The sequence below is a fragment of the Ictalurus punctatus genome, chromosome 28 (assembly GCF_001660625.3).
Source record: "Ictalurus punctatus breed USDA103 chromosome 28, Coco_2.0, whole genome shotgun sequence".
NCBI lineage: Eukaryota > Metazoa > Chordata > Actinopteri > Siluriformes > Ictaluridae > Ictalurus > Ictalurus punctatus.
The window spans coordinates 17,442,485-17,464,957 of NC_030443.2; the positions used below are offsets into that span (position 1 = coordinate 17,442,485).

Genomic DNA, 22,473 nt, shown 5'->3' on the forward strand with positions numbered 1-22,473 from the left:
TCTTGTTCAGTGAGTCAGTGTTTGAGCCAATGAATCTTTTGGACCTGAGTGAGATTCGCTTCTCTCTTATTCAGTGAGTCAGTGTTTGAGTCAGTGAATCCTTTTCCCTCACGACCGACACATACCCATTCACTGAATTAGCTGAGTCAATAAGTTGAAGAATGACTCATTCTCTTCGAGCTGGAGATTTCCAGACGTTCACTGGGTACAGTAGAATATTTCACAGCACTCAAAAAAGCAGTTTGTTGTTTGTCTAAATCCGACTGTATATCTGATCAGACCGTGTAACGGAACAAATCCGAATGAGTCAGCGAATCACTTGAATGACTGAAAAGATGACATTTTTGCTCGATGGGGTAGGTCAGAATGACCTGGTCTTATTAACAGTCATTTACAATGTACACTGTTTCACTTTTAAACTAAACAAAGCACTGTATTCTTACATGCACAATTTCTTACAGTGCCTCACACACACACACACACACACACACACACACACACACATCGCTCGGGTTGTGTGTAAATATAGTCGGCTTTACTGCGCCTGGAGCGTACATTTTCAGTCATTCGTCTGTTTGCATAATTTGCGAGTGCATGGCTCTGTGTGTTTAAGAGGCTGTTTAGCATACTTCCTACTTCCCAGAGAGAGATAAGTGCATCCTCGTACTCTGCAGAAGAGATTTAATCACAACTTTATACACAGATGGATCAGTCTTAACGTGCATAGACTCTATTATGCTATTATGCGTCTCTATTATCTCTCTCTCTCTATCTCTCTCTCTCTCTCTCTCTCTCTCTGTATATATGTGCATGTGCCTGGTGTCTATGTGTGTGTGTATAATCTATTTAACCTTGAGTGAAATGCTTTCATATCCTGACTCGGGTGTTCAAATATGTGTGTTGACTGTGCGTGAAAATGTCAAGTGCTGGATCATCTCAGGTTCAGAGATCTCCAGTGTTGCATAAGATAAATCCTGAAGTGGCATAATGTCAGTGACTCAGGCCAGAATACTCCCAGAATGCACCACTGTAGGCCTGGGTAGTAGTCGAAAGGGTATTTGTGCCTTCCGGGGGGATGGGGTGAGAGGAGGAGACGCTGTCTGAAATGCAGACGTGACCTTTCCTTTCTGGTGACTTCCAGAGTACTGGTGCAGGCTGATGTGTGTGTGTGTGTGTGTGTGTGTGTGTGTGTGTGTGCTGGTGGATGATTAGTGTCATCATACAGTATGTCCTGTTTGACTCCATTTGTTCTTTTTGTAACCCAGAAACTTGTTTTGTTTTGGTCCCCCCCAACACCCCCCCCCCCCCCCACATCTGGATGTTGTGAAATGTAATAGTGTTCACGTAGGTGCACTAAATAAACACAATTGTTCTGTTCTGGTCTTAAAATAAGAGCTATTTTCATCTTATTAGTCGCAGTCTGACGGCTTAAAGCAGTAAATTATCTCAGCGTGTTTCTTATTTTCGCACATGGGAAAGTTTTTCCCGGCATCCTAATCGCGTTTACCTCACACTCACACACGCAAGATTACAGTCAGGAAAATTCTGGAAATTCGGCAGAGTTTTAAAAAGTGTAAATGCAGTAACAAGGCCGGGTCTTCAAGTGTAGCATGTGTGTGTGCGTGTGTGTGTGTGTGTGTGTGTGTGTGTGAAACATATGCAGTGTTCGTATTCCCCTGATACAGAGCTCGTGTTGAATATGCGTATTGGAGTCAGTTCCAATTTGTTTTTCACAGCTTTCACACTCGGCGATTTTTTCTCTCTCTCTTATCTTATGGTTAATGCAGCGTCTGTCTGATGTGTGTAAATGATCAAACTGAGATGTTCATTATGTTTGTATATTATACACTGTATATATATATAGATTTTTCTAGGAAAAAAAAAAAAAAAAAACACGTGGGTGCGTCTCAATCAGCTCCCTAGGTCGTGAATCAGACTTAAATTTTTTTCTCGAGCTGAGAGGCTTCACAAAATATTACGCCATTCCCAGTACGAGAATCGACGTTCCCTGGTTTTTGGAGGTGCATTGTGGGATTTCTTTATGGAGTGAAAGTTCCAGTGCACCGGAAGTATTCTGCGATTTATTCAGCCCTTAAAAATGGCCGGCCTCGCTGATCGGTGCCCTGACTGGCTGAACTAGGGAGCTGATTGAGACGCACCCCATTTACAACTACTTACAGTAATTACAGTAATAACTGTGCATGTGAACATTTCTTAACTAAATCAGGTGAGTGGTGGCTTCTTTCTCCCCCCAAGCACCTGGTGGTCTGGACCTACCGAGCACCTACCGACAGGTCTGGACCTCAGCATCCTCATCCTCATCGCTAGTCACGGCCATGATTTAACAGGAAGTGGGCGTTTTCAAACAGCGAAAATAAACGGACCTTTAAGTCTTTAAAAACCCGACGTGTAAAGCGGAGTCGTCAGACCGGTCAATGAATAATTCATACTCTCACATGATTTTCAATACATATTCATCGATTTCCACATTTTAAAAACAACAACAATTTGTTGTTATTTTCATGAGATTTGAAGAAGAAGAAAAAAACCCCAGACATGCTATTAATTTGTTTTCACGTGTGATCCCCCCCCTCCCCCCACCTGATTCATTTATTGATTTGTTTATACGCACGAGTTATTTATTAGCACATGCTGACGTAGGACGTGATTTTATTCATCGCTTGTTAACAACAGGGTGTCGTGTGTGTTCCAGGGCACGACAGAGCATACCGAGATGCATCTTTACATGCTTTTCACGTGGGGTGACGTGTTACTCAAACGATCACACGTACGTTAAATGGATGTGATTTCTCACCAATTCCGCGATATTCGGAGGAGCTTCCCTGCAGATTTTCCGCAGGTTCGGGCCGAGACGTTCATCCAAAGCCGTCTTCGAGTCACGTGCGTGGATCGTGAGTACAGCTAAAAGGCCTCGTTTACCAACGAACATCACCGCGAAAGACCGCGCACAACAATTTTGTACGATTGCGATTTCACCGAGTTTTTGGCCAAAAAAACAAACAAACAAAAAAGCACAAAAACTTTCCTTTAAAAAACCCCCCAGAGCAAAATCCGGCAATTTCAACCACAACAATCAATAATAAACAATAACTCCTGTACGGACTGATCAGAGTTGTGTTTTTGATGAAATGACGAGGTGTGAAATTCCGAATATTTCGAGGACGAATAGAAAAAAGCTGCAGGAGCGATAACTTTTTAATCCGCCACTTTCTGTTCTTTCCTCCGAGGCTCTCCGTCACGGCTTTGTTTGTTTTGCTGTGAAAGGCAGAACAACAGAGTCACGGTGTGAAGGGAGTGGAAGTGACCGCTGAGAGCGACTGTGTCCACTCCTCCTGTCCTCTCCAGTGTTTTATGGCCAGTTCGCATGCGCTTAGTGGACGCGCTCCAACTTTTCTCAACTCTTTCTCCCTGCTCTTCCATTCCTCCTTCTCTCGCTCTCTCTCTCTGTCTTTTCTAAGGGGTGTTCCTTGGCAGGCGTTAGCCTGGCTCGTAATGCTCTGTTGCCAGTTGCTCTGTGTCTCGCGGTTAAATCGCCGTGATTTATGCCTGGCTCTACAATGGCGGCCACACAGGTCACCTCCTGAGGCTGCAGGGAGTCCCTTTCCCCCCCCTCCACTTTTGATTAAAGTGGAATTTTTAAGTTCCCACCGGTTGTCCCAGCTACATCATCTACAGCGTGTTCGACTCCCGAGTCGTACCAGAGAGAGAGAGAGAGAGAGAGAGAGAGAGAACCTCATTACGGCAGATTGCCAAAGACGGCTGGCGTCCATCTTTCGTGGGAGTTGAATGAGTGTTAATGAAATGAGAAATTGCCAAGGGGGCGTGATCTTCAAATATGATGATATATACAAAGCCCGAAAAAGGTGCAAAAAAAAATGAAATAAATAAAAAATCGTGCAGAAATAAAGTGCACGGCGTGTCTTTTGAGTTTCAGGATCAAACGAGCCACAAAGAAAAAGAGAGCACGGAGAGAGTGCTGGAGATAGCGAGTGAGAGAAAGTGTCTATGAGAGAGAGAGATAATGAGTGCGAGAGCTAGCGAGGGAGTGTGTGAGTGAGTGAGAGAGAGAGAGAGAGAGCGAGAGAGAGAGAGGTAGGGAGTGTGAGGGAGTCTCGCTGCATTGTGTCCCAGGCTGAATGCGGCCCTTTATGAGGAACGCTTAAAAGGACATTGTGGCCGGGCCGAGCCGCTGTCTCCACAGCAACAGCCCAGGAGCGCGCAAAACTCGGAGATAATGGACTAAGAGAGAAAAGAGGAGTGGAGTTCCCTCTCTCCGCGCCGCTTCCTTCACGGAATTCCCTCTGTTTCTGCTCAGACAGAAAGACTGAGAGATTGAGAGCGCTACAAAGCTACTAAGACCTCAGTGGACAAACTTGTGTTTTTATACTTTGTATGTGTGTCTGTGTAGAGGAGGAGGAGGAGAAGAAGAAGAAGAAGAAGAAGAAGAAGAAGAAGAAAGCACAGATGCAGAGATGTTCTCCAAGGGTACAGTCTCAGCCCGTGACTCTTTTGTCTTTATCCCCTCAGAAGCTGCTCAAGCGAACCATGCTGCTGCTCCCGACTCCACCAGCCCTGAGATAATGCAATGCCTAACGGTAAGTGGACACTTTAAGATAAATGTAAAAAAAAAAAAAAAAAAAAAAATCTTTTTAAATGTACTTTTCCCTTTTGTTTTTATCTGTGTTTGTGTTTCTATGTCGATGTGGCCTTAGTTTCGCACTGTCTACCTCTCAAACGTGCACGTTTCAGATAATACACCTGATGTACAGTATGTTGTATTGTTATATCCCGGGTTTTACGTGCACCGGCAAGTTGTTTTTAAAAAACAAAAGCGGATTTCATTTTCACACTTTAGGTGTGAAATCCGCTGCACACCTCGTCTGACGGGAGCGTGGCGTGCCACTGTACACTATCACCTCGCGATGAAACGATACAGTACCTGCGATGAAGGATTATCTACGTAGATCCGTACCGACGTATAGAAAAATGAGCAGCACGACGATTAACGTAGGCCGTTTTCACACTCTCGTTCACACTCCGGACCAATTCTGGGCTCGTTTGTGGGCGGGGCTCATAATCACAGGTTTGCTTTCACATACTGTAGGTATGTGAAATTCATTCCGAACCATGGACCGAACACGCAGTTGTGTTTGTACTTGATCTTTCTCTTGGTACCGACACCGAAGACACGCACGGAATACCTTATATATATATTTTTTTTAGCCATGCAGGCCAACACGAGACTCGTGTACACTCGCACCACAAAGCTGAGCTCGTTACAGCGTCCCAGTCCAACAGAAAGTCTGGTTTTATATATCAATAACCCTTTCCCAACCATCCCCAAACTCGAAACAGGAAGTAATGACAAAGTTGAACCGATCATCTACAGCATGTCGTTCATGGCGTCACATGGTAGAACCGGACTCAATCCAGTCGTGGCGACATTAACGCTCCATCTCTGCGATGCATGATCTTACCTAGCCGGCTATTTTTTTTTTTTACAGCATGCTAGTAAGCCAATCAAAACTATTGGCACCTGTTCGTATGCGTGATTACCTGCATCCACTTCCCTTTGCATAACGCGACCTGTAAAACTAGGAGGAGTTCTCTGACGTTAGCGGTGATGACATCATTTCCCGGTAAATTGTAACAGATTAATAAAGTGTCACGGTTAACGAACGTTCGCATCCGTTTTGTTTTGGATCGCGTCAAAGCGATCATCATGAACCTTCCTACTACATTTTTTTATCTCAAAACGCACGAGATTGCACTCGGCGTTGCCGAGGCCGATATTGCTATAAGGATTGATACACTAATAAAGATATTGTCCAACCCTTTATCATTTCTGGATTTTTATTGATTTATTCCAGAACCACTGAGCTGTTAGTTGAACACCGTGATAAAGCTAACGTCGCGGGTTAAAAGTGACGCTTCGACTCGCTTTGTCTCAGCTCAGGCCTTTCCCAGGATTACAGCTGATTTCATTTAGCAATTAACGAACTCCAATTTGTGTATGAATGGGCTTTTTCAGTCGCTCGCTCTAATGCCACAGCATGCGAACATGAACTTTTGTAGAGTTCGTTGCGAGGAGAGCGCGAGAGAGAGAGTGTGTATGTGTGTGAGTGTGTGTGTGTGTGTGAGGGAGAAACAAAATGAGCGAAAAACCCTCTGAAGCTTACTTTGTTGTAAATGTTTCACATCGTCTTTAGAGACTCTCCGTCCTTAGATCTTCCTGCAGAGACTCGTTCGGGCTGACGATGGAAGCTCGGAGCGTGAGTCAGGAGCCGAGGGTCTCCCTTGGCTCGCTCTCCTCAGTTCCACTTCACTTCCTACTTAAAGCTCTTAACTCCACTTGGTGCTGGTGTGAGGGAGTGTGTCAGAGAAACCCCACTGGTTTTGTTTCCATTCAACCGCCACAGACTGAGTCTGAACTTCCTAGGTGAGATCGGCTCCGCTTAATCCAAGGGTATAACTCGCTTTTTCGCTATGTGTACCGTATACGTATGCAAGATGGCTGCTGCACTCATCCTGTGCAAACAGTTATTGAGTATGAACATGGTTAGTGTTTGAATCGTGTTTGATTTTCTAGATTTCTTGTAAATACTTTTGAATGTGAGGTCAGAGTTTTTTTTTCGATTTGAGATGCAGATCATGACAACAATCATGACGACAGCAGAAGGGATTAAGAGACACGGAACTTGTTAGCGTGTCGCTAAACGTTTTATGACTCCCGACGTGGACGTTTGACCTCTGATGCGCCATCTAGTGGACATCGCTTTTAATCCCCAGACGTACATAAAGTACGTAGGCGAGCGTGTGAGCTTGTGTTGCCAGCGCTTTTGCATGCAAAGTCAAACGTTAAGTGTGAACCAGGCCTTAGACGCAAGTGCATAACAAACTATTTGATCATGAGGAGTCTTTATTAATCACATGTTCATTACAGCACAGTGAAAATCTTTTTCGTCACATACCCAAGCGTGTTAGGGTCAGAGATGATACAGCGCCCCCTGGAGCAGAGAGGGTTAAGGGCCTTGGTCAAGGGCCCAACAGGGGCAGCTTGGCAGTGCTGGGACTTGAACCCCGCGACCTTCCGATCAGTCACCCAAAGCCTTAACCGTCACGCCACCAATTTAATAATTTCTTTATTAAATAACACACCATGGACTCGTAGCGTTTCAGTTTACATAGCGGAGATATATAGTGCATATTTTCGAGCCTCGAAATGAGATGTGGATTTACCCGAGAGATCGTTTGTCACGTCTAAGGCCGGGTGGAACAGCAGATAGCATTGTGTTCTCAAAGATGAAGTGTATCTGCTTCGATCCAGAGCTCGGCTACTGTCTGTTCCGCATGTTCTCCCCGTGTCCATGTGGGTTCCCTCTGGGTTCTCCTGTTTCCTTCCGTTGAGAACTTTATTTTTTGAGTTTATTCGTTTTAAAGAATGAAACTTGTACAAGGTTGCGGACTCTTTCAAATCTAGAAGGTCACGCCCACAAACTGATTAAGAACGTGATTCCTTCTTTATACACCGTCAGGGCTTCTCCATCAGTACGAGTATGTAAAAGGTTCTCGGTAACCTCTTTGCTCACCTCCATGTTTCGCTATCTCGCTAAGCATGAGTGTCATATTGGCTGTTGTGGAAGGTAATCCAACGTAACACCGGTTGTTGTTTTTTCTTAATAATCAAATCAATAACCTTGGATTTTATTCCTTAGTTCACGTCTAAGGACTGACACTGACTACGACTGACTGCCGATTTGTTTTTTGCTCTGTTTTGGACTAGCGCGTCTTGAAAAAGTGGTTGAAATATTTGAAGCGCTCGCTGTACAACACCGTAGCGGTGTGTTATGACATTTTAATAGCAGAGGCCTCATGACAATGTTCATTTCAGCTTACGCACTCTTCTAGATGTGACAAGAGACTGTGCACGGCTATGAATTAGTAAGCAACTAGACGTAAAAGCTAAACAAACCTTGTGATGGAAATGGTTAGAGATCGTGTTTTTGGCACATGAGATTAAGGTCCATCTTGATTTTTGGCCTTCTAATGAGCTTAATCTTCCTCTTGTACTGTTAATCATAAAATGGAGGAAGATCTGTGTATTAAAAGCTAACTATATATTAGGCAAAAGTGGCAGAATTTCAGAGATGGTGAGATCTGAAGCGCTATTTTTTTTTTTCACCTTTGGTAATGTTGACCTACAGTTATCCCTCTAAAACTATCACACCTGACCAATGAGAACCAACCTGACTAGCTATAACTAGCCTGCAGTGAACAAAATCCCTTTAAAACCATCAAACCCGATCAGCTGAAAACCAGCCTGACCAGTTAGAACCATCCTGACCAGTTACAACCAGTAACTGGTGTCCACATTTCCAAAATTTCTCTAAAACCATCAAACCTAAAACCTGATCAGTTAGAAACAGCCTGCCTGGTTAGAACCAGCGAGACCAGTTAGAAACAGTCTGCCTGGTTAGAACCAGCAGGACCAGTTAGAAACAGCCTGACCAGTTGGAACCAGCAGGACCAGTGAGAACTCGCCTGACCAATTACAATCAGTCTGTATGTGTCCAAAATTCCAAAATTTCTCTAAAACCATCAAACCTGATCAGTTAGAATCAGTCTGACTGGTTAGAACCAGCATGACCAGTTAGAACCATCCTGGCCAGCTAGAACTTGCCAAAAGCATTAGAACCAGCATGACCAGTTAGAACCAGTCTGACCAGTTAGAACTGGCCAGACTGGTTAGAACCATGACCAGTTAGACCCAGTCTGACCAGTTAGAACCATCCTGGCCAGCTAGAACTTGCCAAAAGCATTAGAACCAGCATGATCCATTAGAACCAGTCTGACCAGTTAGAACCATCCTGGCCAGCTAGAACTTGCCAAAAGCATTAGAACCAGCATGACCCGTTAGACCCAGTCTGACCAGTTAGAACCATCCTGGCCAGCTAGAACTTGCCAAAAGCATTAGAAACCAGCATGACCAGTTTGACCCAGTCTGACCAGTTAGAACTGGCCAGACTGGTTAGAACCAGCATGACCAGTTAGAACCAGTCTGACCAGTTAGAACCATCCTGGCCAGCTAGAACTTGCCTAACTTATAAGAACCAGCCTGACTGGGTAGAACCAGCATGACCAGTTAGAACCAGTGTCTAACTGGTAAGTTAGTCGATAACCTCTGTAAAACCATTAAACCTGACCAGTTGAAATGAATGACCAGCTAACTGGCTGTTTTTTTTTTATTTTTATTTTTGAAGTATTTTTTTCGCAGGAAAAACCACTTTAAAATGCTAACACAAAGCAACTTAGCAAAGCTAGCACGTAGCTAGCTACGTACCTAATGATTTCCGCGTCGCTAGCGAGCTGTCATATTTTGAAAGCAAGGCAACGACGGACTTAACACGTTTCTAAATTCTGGATTCGCAGCGTATTCATGACTATTTCTCCATGTTAATGTCAGCCTCGCTATAATGAGTCAGCCTGTAATGGTTCTCGGTGGCAGCTTGCATGGTTTAGTGAAGTGGAACTTGTCTCTGCTTTGATTTGCTCTTCTATTCAGGTCAGCTTTATAGACTCGCTCCTTTTCACCGGGTCTCTGCTCTACAAAATCAAGGGTCTGTGGATCGGCCGACTAAAGAAAGGCGAGCTCAAGGCTGTGTCCGATCCCTCCTTCTGCCAGGCTTTTGAGAGCTTCAGGGCTCTTCTTTCATGCCGGGGCTCGTTAAAGGCCACCCTCCTCCCTCGTTTTTCTCTCAATCTTTATGAATAGACAATAAAAAAAGGAAGAAAAAAAAAAAAGAGCACTTGAATAGGGTTCGGTGCCAGTCTGATGTCACTCAGTGGGTTTTCATGAACAGGAAAAAACACGGTTTTCGTTGGGTGCTGATGTAATGTTGTCGTTTTAATATATAAGAACGAATAGACTTCAGGATGTGCAGTTATAGGAAAATAATCAATAATGTAGTGAAGTATTACAGCACACCCTGAAGTGATTTATTCCTCTTACAGCATACCGCAGCAATTTGATTAACAATTACATAAGAAAACAAAAAAATTAAAGACAGTGACATTTTTAGGCGCATTTAATGTTCCTGTTCCTGTTATCACATCCATTAAAGCAGCTGTAAACAGTTGTTCCCTCACCAGCCTCTCTCTCTCTCTCTCTCTCTCTCTCTCTCTCTCTCTCTTTCTCTCTGTCTCTGGAAGATAGACGATAAAAACTATGCAGCTAATCCGTTTACAGAGAAACTGTCATGGAAAATAATAAAAAAGTAATAATCCTTGTTGGGCGCGCAGTGGCTTAGTGGTTAGCACGCCTGACGCCTCACGCCTCCAGGGTCGGGGGTCAGATTCCCACCGTGGCCCTGTGTGTGTGGAGTTTGCATGTTCTCCCCGTGCTGCGGGGTTTCCTCCGGGTACTCCGGTTTCCTCCTCCAGTCCAAAGACATGCGTGTCCAACGTGTCCGTAGTGTATGAATGGGTGTGTGAGTGTGTATGTGATCGTGCCCTGTGATGTATTGGCACCCTGTCCAGGATGTACCCCGCCTCGTGCTCCATGCTCCCTGGGATAGTCTCCAGGTTCCCCGTGACCCTGAAAAGGATAAAGCGGTATAGAAGATGGATGGATGGATGGATGGATGGATAATCCTTGTTATAAACCACTGACACTGGAGACTCCTTTCCTTAAACGTGAAATCATGCGAAGTCTCCCTACAGAAATATCAACGACTGTACGATTTTTCATTTGGTTATTATTAGTCCCGTTACAGGACGCTTCCTGTTATAGAACATTACTCGACCAATCAGAATCGAGAATTCAACAGCACTTTGGTGTAAAACACGAGAAACGCCAGGTGTTCAACCCCCCCCCCCCCCAAAAAAAAAAAAAACCCAAACCCTTGGCACTGTCTGTGTGGTTTCTCCGAATAGTTATCTCACTAACTTCCTCAAGTATTATTATTATTACACATTTTCTTCATAAATAAAGAATATCCGTGCGAACGAAAGAGTTTAAAGTATGCATGAGATAGAAAAACATGCTCTTGCGAGATGCCGGCCGCTTAAATATTGCATGTATGCTAGTTTTTAAGCGTTTTAAGTGTAGAAAGCTTTGCGTGCAAAAAACTTTGCGGTTTAGACGCTAAAAATGTAAATGTCATGTCGCATGACGACGACGACGACGACAACAACAACAACAACAACAACAACGTCGTAATGGATTCAGTATGTTGTTGATCCAGAGTTCAGGTTCGGAGTGGTTCTTGCCCCTGTGATCTTGTTGCTGAGTAAATAGTTCTAGGCAGACGTCCATGAATATTGCAAACGCTCCGCATGTATATCTGCATCTTCGCCTCTGCGGAAACTCGGCGTTCACCGTTTTCCCGTGTCAATAAGATCACAGCATTTTGCTTGTTTTAAAGTGAGTCGCTCTGTGAGAGCGGCGAACCGGCTCCAGAGGGCTGACGGTTTCCAGGTCGCACTCTGTGTTTGAAGTCGGCTTGTGAGACTCTTCCTTTGTGAGTCTGGCTGTCAAACACAAGGCTGGATGAGAAGTGTGTGTGTGTGTGTGTGTGTGTGGAGGCTTCTGAGCTTCTGTACACAGCAAGTATGAACAGAGGAGAATAGAGGGACAGAAAGGAAAAGAGAACTGACAAAGATGTGGGACTGTGTCATATTCTGCCAGAGTTCTAAGAGAAGTTCGAATTGTTGTTCGATGAGAGATCGGTCCTGGACACTTCACCGTTTCTGGAATATTCCGCCGCTAAAATGCAAACTGTCTAGATCTCGTTTGAATGCTTGATGATCGCACGAATGGGACGTTGCCAGTTCAGCAGGTGATCCACTGAGAATGTGGATACAAATAAAGACACACGCATTTTTGGCATAATTACGACGTGATTGGCGGAACATGAACCACGTCTTCCTGCGAGGGACGATCCGGGGTATTTCATCAGGGGTTTTAGATCATACTGATTAAAAGGAAATGAAATATCTGTTCAGAGGAGACGCTGTGGTGTCTGTGGAACCCGGGGCTCTGTCAAAACGAGCAACAACAACAACAACAACAACACATGACCAACGTTCGGTCGATCTAGTCGAGGAAATGTCTCTACTTTCCAGTCAATTGTGTTGCCTGATGTTTCAGAAATCTCTATAGCAGACCGAGCGCTTACTTATACGTAGGTTTTAGAGGTGCGGCTCTGGAGGAAAACCGGAAGGAAGGGGGTTAAATCTTAAATCTAGGAGCTACATTCTGCTCACTTCTTCCACAATGTTACCGTCTATACATTTCTTCATAGAGTTCTCTCTGTCCAAATTCATAATAAAGCAACTCGGAAGGCGATACGCTTGCAGATGATTTAATCGCCTGTTCGTTCGAAATTCGACGTGTTTATTAAATGTTAATGTCACGCGGTCAATAAGGGCCGTATTCGGAGACGGGTTCCGAGGAGATAACGCACATCTGTATGTAGACCTACGGAATTGTGAGCTAAAGTTTGGCATGTATCAGTCATTTTGCACTTGAGCTGAACTTTTGAAGTCCATTTAAGTCCTAGGAGTATTAAATCCATCAGAACGGGCAGACATTTTGATGTAACCTCGATACGAATCCCGTAAACGTCATGTTTTGTCAGGTTGATCTGTGAAGAACAAGCGACTTCCAGTGAACAGCTCGGGGGCGTAACCCGACCCCGAAGACGTGTCACTTTCCCAGCATATGATCACATCATCAGCTGACTCTGAATAATGTGAAACAGTAGGAATAGTCTGTTTCAACATGAAACACAGTATGAAAATGTATAGTCATGGTTGTCGTTGAAAATAATAAATAAAGCAACTCTCAAACACTTAACATTACTCAAGAATTTGAATAACCGGAAGAATGATGCTCTAACCGGGAGCTCAGGAAATGGAGTCGAGCAGGTGCGTAACCTGACTCTGAATACGCAGAACTTTCCCAGCATAAATACCGATGCGACGTCCGCCTCCGAACGCAGCTCTACGTCAGTAATTCCCACCAGCTTCATTATATTACCTCCACGCAGTGTTTTTGCTTATGATGGACCACTTGTTTTTTTATTTTGCAAGTGCTAAAAGCGACCCGCTAGAGAATTAGGAATACTAAAATACCTATTGAATCTTTTGCAGAACAATGGGAGATAACAGAGTGGCCCAAAGAGTGACGGGAAAGTGCTTCGTTCGCCTAACGAGCGTAGGCGTGTTGTCTGGATAGGGCTTGAGGGCAGCCTTGATGGTTTCGTGTGTGTGTATGTAGTGTAGAGGCCACTTCCTGCTATTCTTTTCCCAAACTGGGCTCGCACGAGCACTGTGGCCAAGCTCAGTGTAGCCGGAGCTGCCGATCGGAACGCCGGTCTCGCCTCGTCCTCTGAGACACACGGCTGAGGTCCGACACTGTGTGAGCGATGCTGCACACCATCCACGGGCTGTGTAGAGTCTGCGTCGGCTGCTCGCTACCTCAGGTCAGTGTACAGAGAGAGAGAGAGAGAGACGGAGAGAGATACAGGGAGAATGACAGAGCGACAGAGAGAGACTGACAGAGCGAGTGATAGACACCGGCAGAAACAGACACGCAACAGACAGAGAGGGAGTGAAATGGATAGTCACACAGGCGGACGGGTAGATAGATAGAAATGCAGATACAGACAGAAAAAGAGACCTAGGTGGATAGATAGAAAGAAATATACATAAGATGAGAGAGAGAAAGAGAGGAAGAGAGACATGCAGACAGACAGATAGATAAGGTGTACAGTGTGGCGGACGCTTGAAAAAAAAAATTGCAGCATAGTTTTGTTTTGAACAAGAAGTCCTTGAGTTGTGTAAGAAAAATGCTACACGGAGGTGACAGTGTGACAAGCAGACAGACAGACAGACAGACAGACAGACAGACAAAAAAGACAAAGACAGATGAAATATGCATCATCGAGAGACAGATAGATAGACAGATAGAGAGAGCGACAGACAGACAGACAGACAGACAGACGGATTGAGGAATATGTAGCTGTAGTAAAATCGCCGCGTGTTTTATCAGCCGTGCAAGCTAAGCGCTTCGAGGCAATTTTGAAATATAGACCAACCGACAGACAGGCGGAGAGAGAGACAGACTCGATAGCATGGACCGAGAGACAGATATCTGACAATGTATTCTGTCTGTAACTGACGCGAATTCTGATTGGTCAGAAGGTGCGTGTTATTTTTGTAGTCCTGGCTGTAACGTGAACGATTTATATCAATGCGCTGGTTCTAATACGTTATCGTTTCTATAGTAACGGCTCATGCGGACGCTTCAGATGAACGGATTTAGTAAAAAAAAAAAAAAAAAAGTGTATTTAAGAAAGAACGACTTATAATCGTTAATGTGTTTCGTCAGGACACGATTGTGTGATATTTACGGAATGAGTCTCCAGTGTCAGTGCTTTGTACAGGACTTTATGTTTTCCAGTTTTCCGGTTACATGTTTAACAGTTTAACAGAGAGAGAGAGAGAGAGAGAGAGCGAGAGAGAGACGGGTGAGTGAATGGCTGTTTATCACAGCTATTACATAAGTGAGAACTGGAACTAACTTGTGGACGTTCCACAACTGAACCGTTAAAAGCCTGATGTGATGTTCATTAATAAATGAAACATCGTAAACTACGGCAAATCACATCGCATCGGCGTGGATTATTTTTGTACAACAGCATGGTCTGTCGCATGCTATTCCTTACAAAAGATTTATTGTTTAACATCTCACGTGTCATCTTAACGGGTGATTCCTGCGAATGGAAGAATGAATGCGACAGAACGGCACACGTTAGTGATGAATAGAGAGAAAGAAGCTGCTATATGAGCTCGATCGCATAGTTTGAGTGTGTGCTGTAGTGAGATTCACAGACCACAAAATCGATAAGGGAGAGCGAGAGAGCGAGAGAGAGCGAGAGAGAGCGAGAGCGAGAGCGAGAGAGCGAGAGAGAGCGAGAGAGAGAGAAAGATGAGGAAAATTAGTTAAAAAAAACCCAGAATGATTTATGCAGAAGCATGTAAGAGAGAGTGAGAAATACAGATCCACCTACTTAAACACACACACACACACACACACACTCACACACACACACACACACACACACACACACCAGCACCACCACTGCTTCCTATGATGGATTTATCGATCCGTACAACCACACTGAGTTATTGTAGGATTTAACCAGTGCTTTATTTCTCACTCTATAACACTGTATAACAGGCTATAACATGCTATAACACTATATAACACTCTTTAGCATGGTATAACACTGTATAACATGCTATAACACTCTATAACACTCTTTAGCATGGTATAATACTGTATAACACACTATAACATGCTATAACACTCTATAACACTCTTTAGCATGCTATAACACTGTATAACAGGCTATAACATGCTATAACACTCTATAACACTCTTTAGCATGCTATAACACTGTATAACACACTATAACATGCTATAACACTGGATAACACACTATAGCATGCTATAACACTGTATAACAGGCTATAACACTCTATAACACTCTATCACATGCTATAACACTGGATAACACACTATAGCATGCTATAACACTGTATAACACTCTATCACATGCTATAACACTCTATAACACTCTATCACATGCTATAACACTGGATAACACACTATAGCATGCTATAACACTCTATAACACTCTATCACATGCTATAACACTCTATAGCATGCTATAACACTCTATAACATGCTATAACACTCTATAACACTCTATAACACTCTACAGCATGCTATAACACTCTATAACACTCTATAGCATGCTATAACACTGTATAACAGACTATAACACTCTATAACACTCTGTAGCGTGCTATAACACTCTATAACACACTTATTTAGTCTTGTGTTGACACACTATGGCACTCATACTGCCTCATACTGTGTATGTACTCTATGATCTCCATGACTGGCCTTAATTTGAGCATCAGGCATGAGTGAACCTGGCTGTGTGTGTGTGTGTGTGTGTGTGTGTGTGTGTGTGTGTGTGTGTGTGTATGTACCTGCCCAGTGAAGCATAAACCTCTCCTGGGTTTGCCTCACCATACGAAACACAGTGCTATTTCTTTTTTCTTTCTTTTTCTTTTTTTAAAGTTCGAACAACCATGACTCAGTTACTCCACACTCTCATACCCCAGCTCTGTCGAACGCTCGATTCTGATTGGTCAGAAGCCGTGGATTACTTTTCGAACTCCTCCAGCAGCACAGCTGCAAATCACAGGTTTACCCAGCATTAATGCTCTCCTTCTAATACGTTACCGTTTCTCTAGTAACGACGTCAAAAATATCACGAAGTTTTCTGTAAGGAGACGTTTATTTGATATTTCCGGAAGGAGTCTCCAGTATCAGAGTCTTCAGGAACCGACATGTCTCTCGGAAGCTGCACGACGTTAAATGTAACTATAAACGGATACGAAGTACATATCTTTGTTTAATAAATAAATAAATAAATAAATAAACATGGTCGGCAGATTGCTGTGGTATAAGAGGAATAAAACTCTTCCGAATATGAAAGGAATCCACTGTTTGGGTATTCCACTGCTTCACACCATGTCGCCGCTGATTATTTTCCTATTCCTGCATGTCCCGGAGTGTTTTATTCCTTAAATATAGCTGTGTGTCTTGTCAATATAAAATGGAGGAAAGAAAATCTGTTAGAAACTTGCTCTTTACATGCATGATGACATTAATGAACCCAAAGCTGAAGCAGCAGCTGTGGTGTGTGTGTGTGTGTGTGTGTGTGTGTGTGTGTGTGTGTGTGTGTGAGAGAGAGAGAGAGAGAGAGAGAGAGAGAGAGAGAGTGAGAGATATTTATGACGGATCCTTGTTTAATTCCCTCCATCTACTTCCTGTGCATCACAAGATAATCTCTCTCTCTCTCTCTCTCTCTCTCTCTCTCTCTCTCTCTCTCCTTTAGGATCCTTTCCCATAACTCATCTGCCTCTTCCTTTTTTTTTTCTCTTGCTCTTTGCTCTTTCCCTGTTATTATTTCTCTGTTGTCCTCCTGACATTTCTATAACCTTTCTCCTACCCCACTCCGTCTGTCTCAAACTGTAAACATACCTTGTTACCTCGTTCTTTCTCATTTGTTTCTCCCTCCATCCTTTGTTTCATCTTCCAACCCATCTGTCAGACAGAGCAGTGGATTGTCTCTGGGTTGGTTAATCTCAGACACACACACACACACACACACACACACTGATCTCTTTAATCTGTCATTCCATTAAATGTCTACCTGGTTGCACACACGTCTATACCGTATATATACTAGAGGCAGTATCCACTCCGTGTTGTGTCGTTGTAGGAGAATAATCGACGTCAGGTTGGTGTGATGAAGCGGGTAATATCGCTGATAATACCCAGAAGCCGATTATTTTCCTTTAACAGCACATCCTGAAGTGATTTATTCCTCTCACACCACAGCAAGTCACGTTCATACTATAAAGCTAAATATCAACACCTCCTGACCAATCAGAATGCAGAGTTCGACAGCGCTGTCGTGATATTAAAATCAGTTAATATTGCGCTCTGCAGAGCACAAACTCTTTTTTTTTTTTTTTTTTTTTTTCAAATCTTACATAATGGCTCGCTTTTCTGCAGTGTTTTAAAACAATGTCCCAGCTCAGCAGATCAGCTGGAAATGATTCACTTGTATTGAGGCGCACTGTTAGTTTTGGCACTCATCATGACATTATTTGAATATATGTACATGTGTGTGTGTGTGTGTGTGTGTGTGTGTGTACTCATTTCCTCATCAGATTTCCATGCGAGTCTCTCGTCTTCCTGACTCTCTTTGTGTGTGTGTGTGTGTGTGTGTGTGATTGTTTGTGTGTAGTGTATTTTCTGGACCAGAATATTTTTCCCCCCATAGTGATTGACATAGAGTATAAAATGGAAGAATGGAAAAGTGATTTTTATAGTCTTATATGAAATATTACAGTATTTGTTTACACGCCAACATGACACAGCATGCTGACACAAACATATCTCTAAATAGACACACAGTCTTACATTTATTCATTTCTGCTGCTCTGCTGGAGCTGTGTATGGTTATCGACAGCCATCCAGATCTCTACTTGAATAAGAGCTCGGAGGCGTGGACTACAGCCAGGTGATTAGAATAATCTGAATAACGAGCCAAGGAAATCCATTTAAGCTGGTCTGTAACTCAGTTCTGAATACAAAGAACTTTCCAGGAGTAAGTATTAATGTAGTTTTTTAAGACCATGAGTATAGCTTCATTTTATAATAAGGTTTGTAGCAAAATTCAAAATTTTAAAAGCAAAATGCTAAAACAAAGTAAAGACTTATATGGATGATGTTTGTTTCTGGTGATGTGTGTAGAGAGGTGTAGAGATGTGGTGAGACGTGGTGAGGTGTGTAGAGGTGTGGTGAGGTGTGGAGAGGTGTGGAGAGGTGTGTAGAGATGTGTAGAGGTGTGTAGAGATGTGTAGAGAGGTGTAGAGGTGTGTAGAGAGGTGTAGAGGTGTGTACAGGTGTGTACAGGTGTGTAAAGGTGTGTAGAGATATGGTGAGGTGTGTAGAGATGTGTAGAGATGTGTAGAGCTGTGGAGAGGTGTGCAGAGATGTGTAGAGGTGTGTAGAGACGTGTAGAGGTGTGGTGAGATGTATAGAGGTGTGGTGAGTTGTGTAGAGGTGTGTAAAGAGGTGTAGAGATATGGTGAGGTGTGTAGAGATGTGGAGAGATGTGTAGAGATGTGTAGAGGTGTGTAGAGATGTGTAGAGGTGTGGAGAGGTGTGCAGAGATGTGTAGAGGTGTGTAGAGATGTGTAGAGGTGTGTAGAGATGTATAGAGGTGTGGTGAGATGTGTAGAGGTGTGTAGAGATGTGTAGAGATGTGTAGAGGTGTGTAGAGATGTGTAGAGGTGTGTAGAGGTGTGGTGAGATGTGTAGAGGTGTGTGGAGATGTGTAGAGCTGTGTAGAGGTGTGTAGAGATGTATAGAGGTGTGGTGAGATGTGTAGAGGTGTGTAGAGATGTGTAGAGATGTGTAGAGGTGTGTAGAGATGTGTAGAGATGTGTAGAGATGTGTAGAGATGTGTAGAGATGTGTAGAGGTGTGTAGAGATGTGTAGAGGTGTGTAGAGGTGTGGTGAGATGTGTAGAGGTGTGTGGAGATGTGTAGAGATGTGTAGAGGTGTGTAGAGATGTATAGAGGTGTGGTGAGATGTGTAGAGGTGTGTGGAGATGTGTAGAGGTGTGTAGAGGTGTGCTGAGGTGTGTACAGGTGTGTAGAGGTATGTTGAGGTGTGTAGAAGTGTGTTGAGGTGTGTACAGGTGTGTACAGGTGTGTACAGGTGTGTTGAGGTGTGCTGAGGTGTGTACAGGTGTGTACAGGTGTGTTGAGGTGTGTTGAGGTGTGTACAGGTGTGTACAGGTGTGTTGAGGTGTGTAGAAGTGTGTTGAGGTGTGTACAGGTGTGTACAGGTGTGTACAGGTGTGTTGAGGTGTGCTGAGGTGTGTACAGGTGTATACAGGTGTGTTGAGGTGTGCTGAGGTGTGTACAGTTGTGTACAGGTGTGTTGAGGTGTGCTGAGGTGTGTACAGGTGTGTACAGGTGTGTTGAGGTGTGTAGAAGTGTGTTGAGGTGTGTACAGGTGTGTACAGGTGTGTACAGGTGTGTTGAGGTGTGTTGAGGTGTGTGGAGATGTGTAAAGGTGTGGTGAGGTGTGTACAGGTGTGTTGAGGTGTGTAGAAGTGTGTTGAGGTGTGTACAGGTGTGTACAGGTGTGTACAGGTGTGTTGAGGTGTGTTGAGGTGTGTGGAGATGTGTAGAGGTGTGTAGAAGTGTGCTGAGGTGTGTACAGGTGTGTTGAGGTGTGTGGAGATGTGTAAAGGTGTGGTGAGGTGTGTACAGGTGTGTTGAGGTGTGTTGAGGTGTGTACAGGTGTGTTGAGGTGTGTTGAGGTGTGTAGAGATGTGTGGAGATGTGTAGAGGTGTGGTGAGGTGTGTACAGGTGTGTTGAGGTGTGTGGAGATGTGTGGAGGTGTGGTGAGATGTGTGGAGATGTGTAAAGGTGTGGTGAGGTGTGTACAGGTGTGTTGAGGTGTGTTGAGGTGTGTACAGGTGTGTTGAGGTGTGTTGAGGTGTGTAGAGATGTGTGGAGATGTGTAGAGGTGTGGTGAGATGTGTCGCAATGTGTAGAGCTGTGTAGAGGTGTGTCTAAATTTTCTTGAAGAATGTATATAATGTATATAATATCAAGTGTATAGTTTCAAGTGATGCGTGTTTTTGCGTATTCGCACTTTCCTCTGACGTGCGCAGCGTTCACACAGATTTTACGCATATATTAAGTTTCTCGTCCAATAAGACTTTATAGAATTCATTGGAATGTTTTACAGAATAGAAGTATGAAACAAACAAATGAAGAACGAACACAACCCTCGACATGATTTAAACTACTTTCCTCTGTCCCACTCCTTTCTTTTATGTATGTGTGTGTTTGTGTGTGTGTGTGTGTGTGTGTGTGTGTGTGTGGGAGGCATATGATTATGGCTTATGCAACAGAAGCTGAATCTTGTGGCTCAGTGTAATGTGTGTATCGTGTGTATTGTGTTTGCAATTTTTTATGATAGTTATAGGTGAAGTGTGTGTGTCTTTTAAGTGTAACAAAACAAAAGAGGTGGCAGTACTGCATATTCATAACGTGTGTGTGTGTGTGTGTGTGTGTGTGTGTGTGGGGTCTAGGTGACCATCCCTCGAGGAAAGGATGGCTATGGGTTCACCATCTGCTCCGACTCACCCATACGAGTACAAGCTGTCGATCCAGGCAAGGACCTCATTGCTCCACACACACACACACACACACACACACACACACACACACACACACACACACAGTGTCAAACCCACTCATGCAGTCTCAGAGTGTACAGTATATATCTGTAATGCAGAGGTTTAGAGACAGTGTGTAGGTGCACACGTTAGTCTATAGATCTATATCTCATAAAGTTTTATTTTGTGTGTGTGTGTGTGTGTGTGTGTGTGTGTGTGTGTGTGTATTCAGGTGGTCCTGCAGATCTGGCTGGCCTCAGGCAGCTGGACACGGTGCTGCAGTTGAATGGTCAGTCTGTGGAGCAGTGGAAGTGTGCGGATCTCGCCCATGCCATCAGGTACTACAGCTCACACCTTTGTGTGATCCCAGGGAACTCTGTGTGCACAAGGCGGGGGACACCCTGGATGGCGCATACACAAATTCACACGCTACGGACACTTTAGACACGCCAATCAGCCTGCGACGCATGTCTTTGGACTGGGTGAGGAAACCGGAGTACCCGGAGGAAACCCCCGAAACACAGGGAGAAATTCAAACCCCCAACCCTGGAGGTGCGAGGCAACCGTGCTAACCACTAATCCAGGTGTTGAATATTCTCTACTGTATGATGCCAACCAGGAGTGTGGAATGATGGGAAACGCTGTCGCGATATTGACGTTCAGGTTAGAAGTAGTGCACGGATCGCTTGAATTTCACGTGTTTTGGATCGTGCGCGTGTTTAATATCGAGCTCCTGCACCGCCGTCTATTTTGGTCCGCGAGGAAGATTCATTAACGCAGAACAAAAGCAGATTCGGGGCGCACGCAATGTCCCATAATTCAGTAAACCTTTCGAGCGGTGTAATATTTCTCGCTGATAGAGTGGTTCATCTTCTTTATCCCTGCAGTACCGCCGACATCAATGTACAGACACGTTTATCTTTTTTACCTGTTCTTTATTCGGACGCTCTGGCGGGATTATCTCAGCTGTCGATCATGCTTTATGATCCAGAACTTCAAATCTAAGGCGCGGAGGTTCACCGACGGTTCGGGGCAAACGCAAGAGCCGCTTCGAATCATCGTCAAACTCCATGAGTCACTCCTGTCTGCTTGCTTTCTTCTCTTTCTTTTCTAGTCCCGTCTGCTCCTGAAACAAATAAAAGGAACGGTGAGAAATCGAATTACGAGGAGATGACGGATATGAGAAGAATAAAACACGTGGGGGGGGGGGGGGGGGGGGGGGGTGCAGTTACAGGGAAATAATCAACGACGGGGAAGTCGGATGCAGCCTAATGTAATTACTTTACTTTAGCAGCATGTCCTGAAGTGTTTTATTCCTCTTATACAGTTAGTTTGACTTATTAAAGAACGACATGCTGTAGTTTTTTATCCGTTTATAGTTACATTTCCTTCTAAAAGCGCAAACCTTCAAATGACGTCTTTACATCTGATCGTCCAAAATGGCTGACCCTGGAGACTCCTCCCACTCCTTCTGAAATAAACATCTCCTTCACCATGTCTATTTGTAACTCGATGATGATTGTCATACAGTCATACAGTTTCCCACGGATTCGTGCTTTGTTGCTATAGAAACGACAACGTATTAGAACCTGGGAT

General features: G+C 44.0%; 1 protein-coding gene across 1 annotated transcript in view; it reads left to right on the plus strand.

Annotated features, from left to right (window-relative positions):
• The first annotated feature begins 3,520 nt into the window (after positions 1-3,520).
• The window catches only part of rgs3a (regulator of G protein signaling 3a), a 126,122-nt gene continuing 107,169 nt past the window's right edge, over positions 3,521-22,473 (plus strand). The window contains exons 1-3 of the mRNA XM_053676999.1: positions 3,521-4,616; positions 20,791-20,872; positions 21,110-21,215. Coding sequence (XP_053532974.1) covers positions 4,494-4,616; positions 20,791-20,872; positions 21,110-21,215 — 311 coding nt within the window. The 5' untranslated portion in view covers positions 3,521-4,493. The remainder of the gene's footprint in view (positions 4,617-20,790; positions 20,873-21,109; positions 21,216-22,473) is intronic.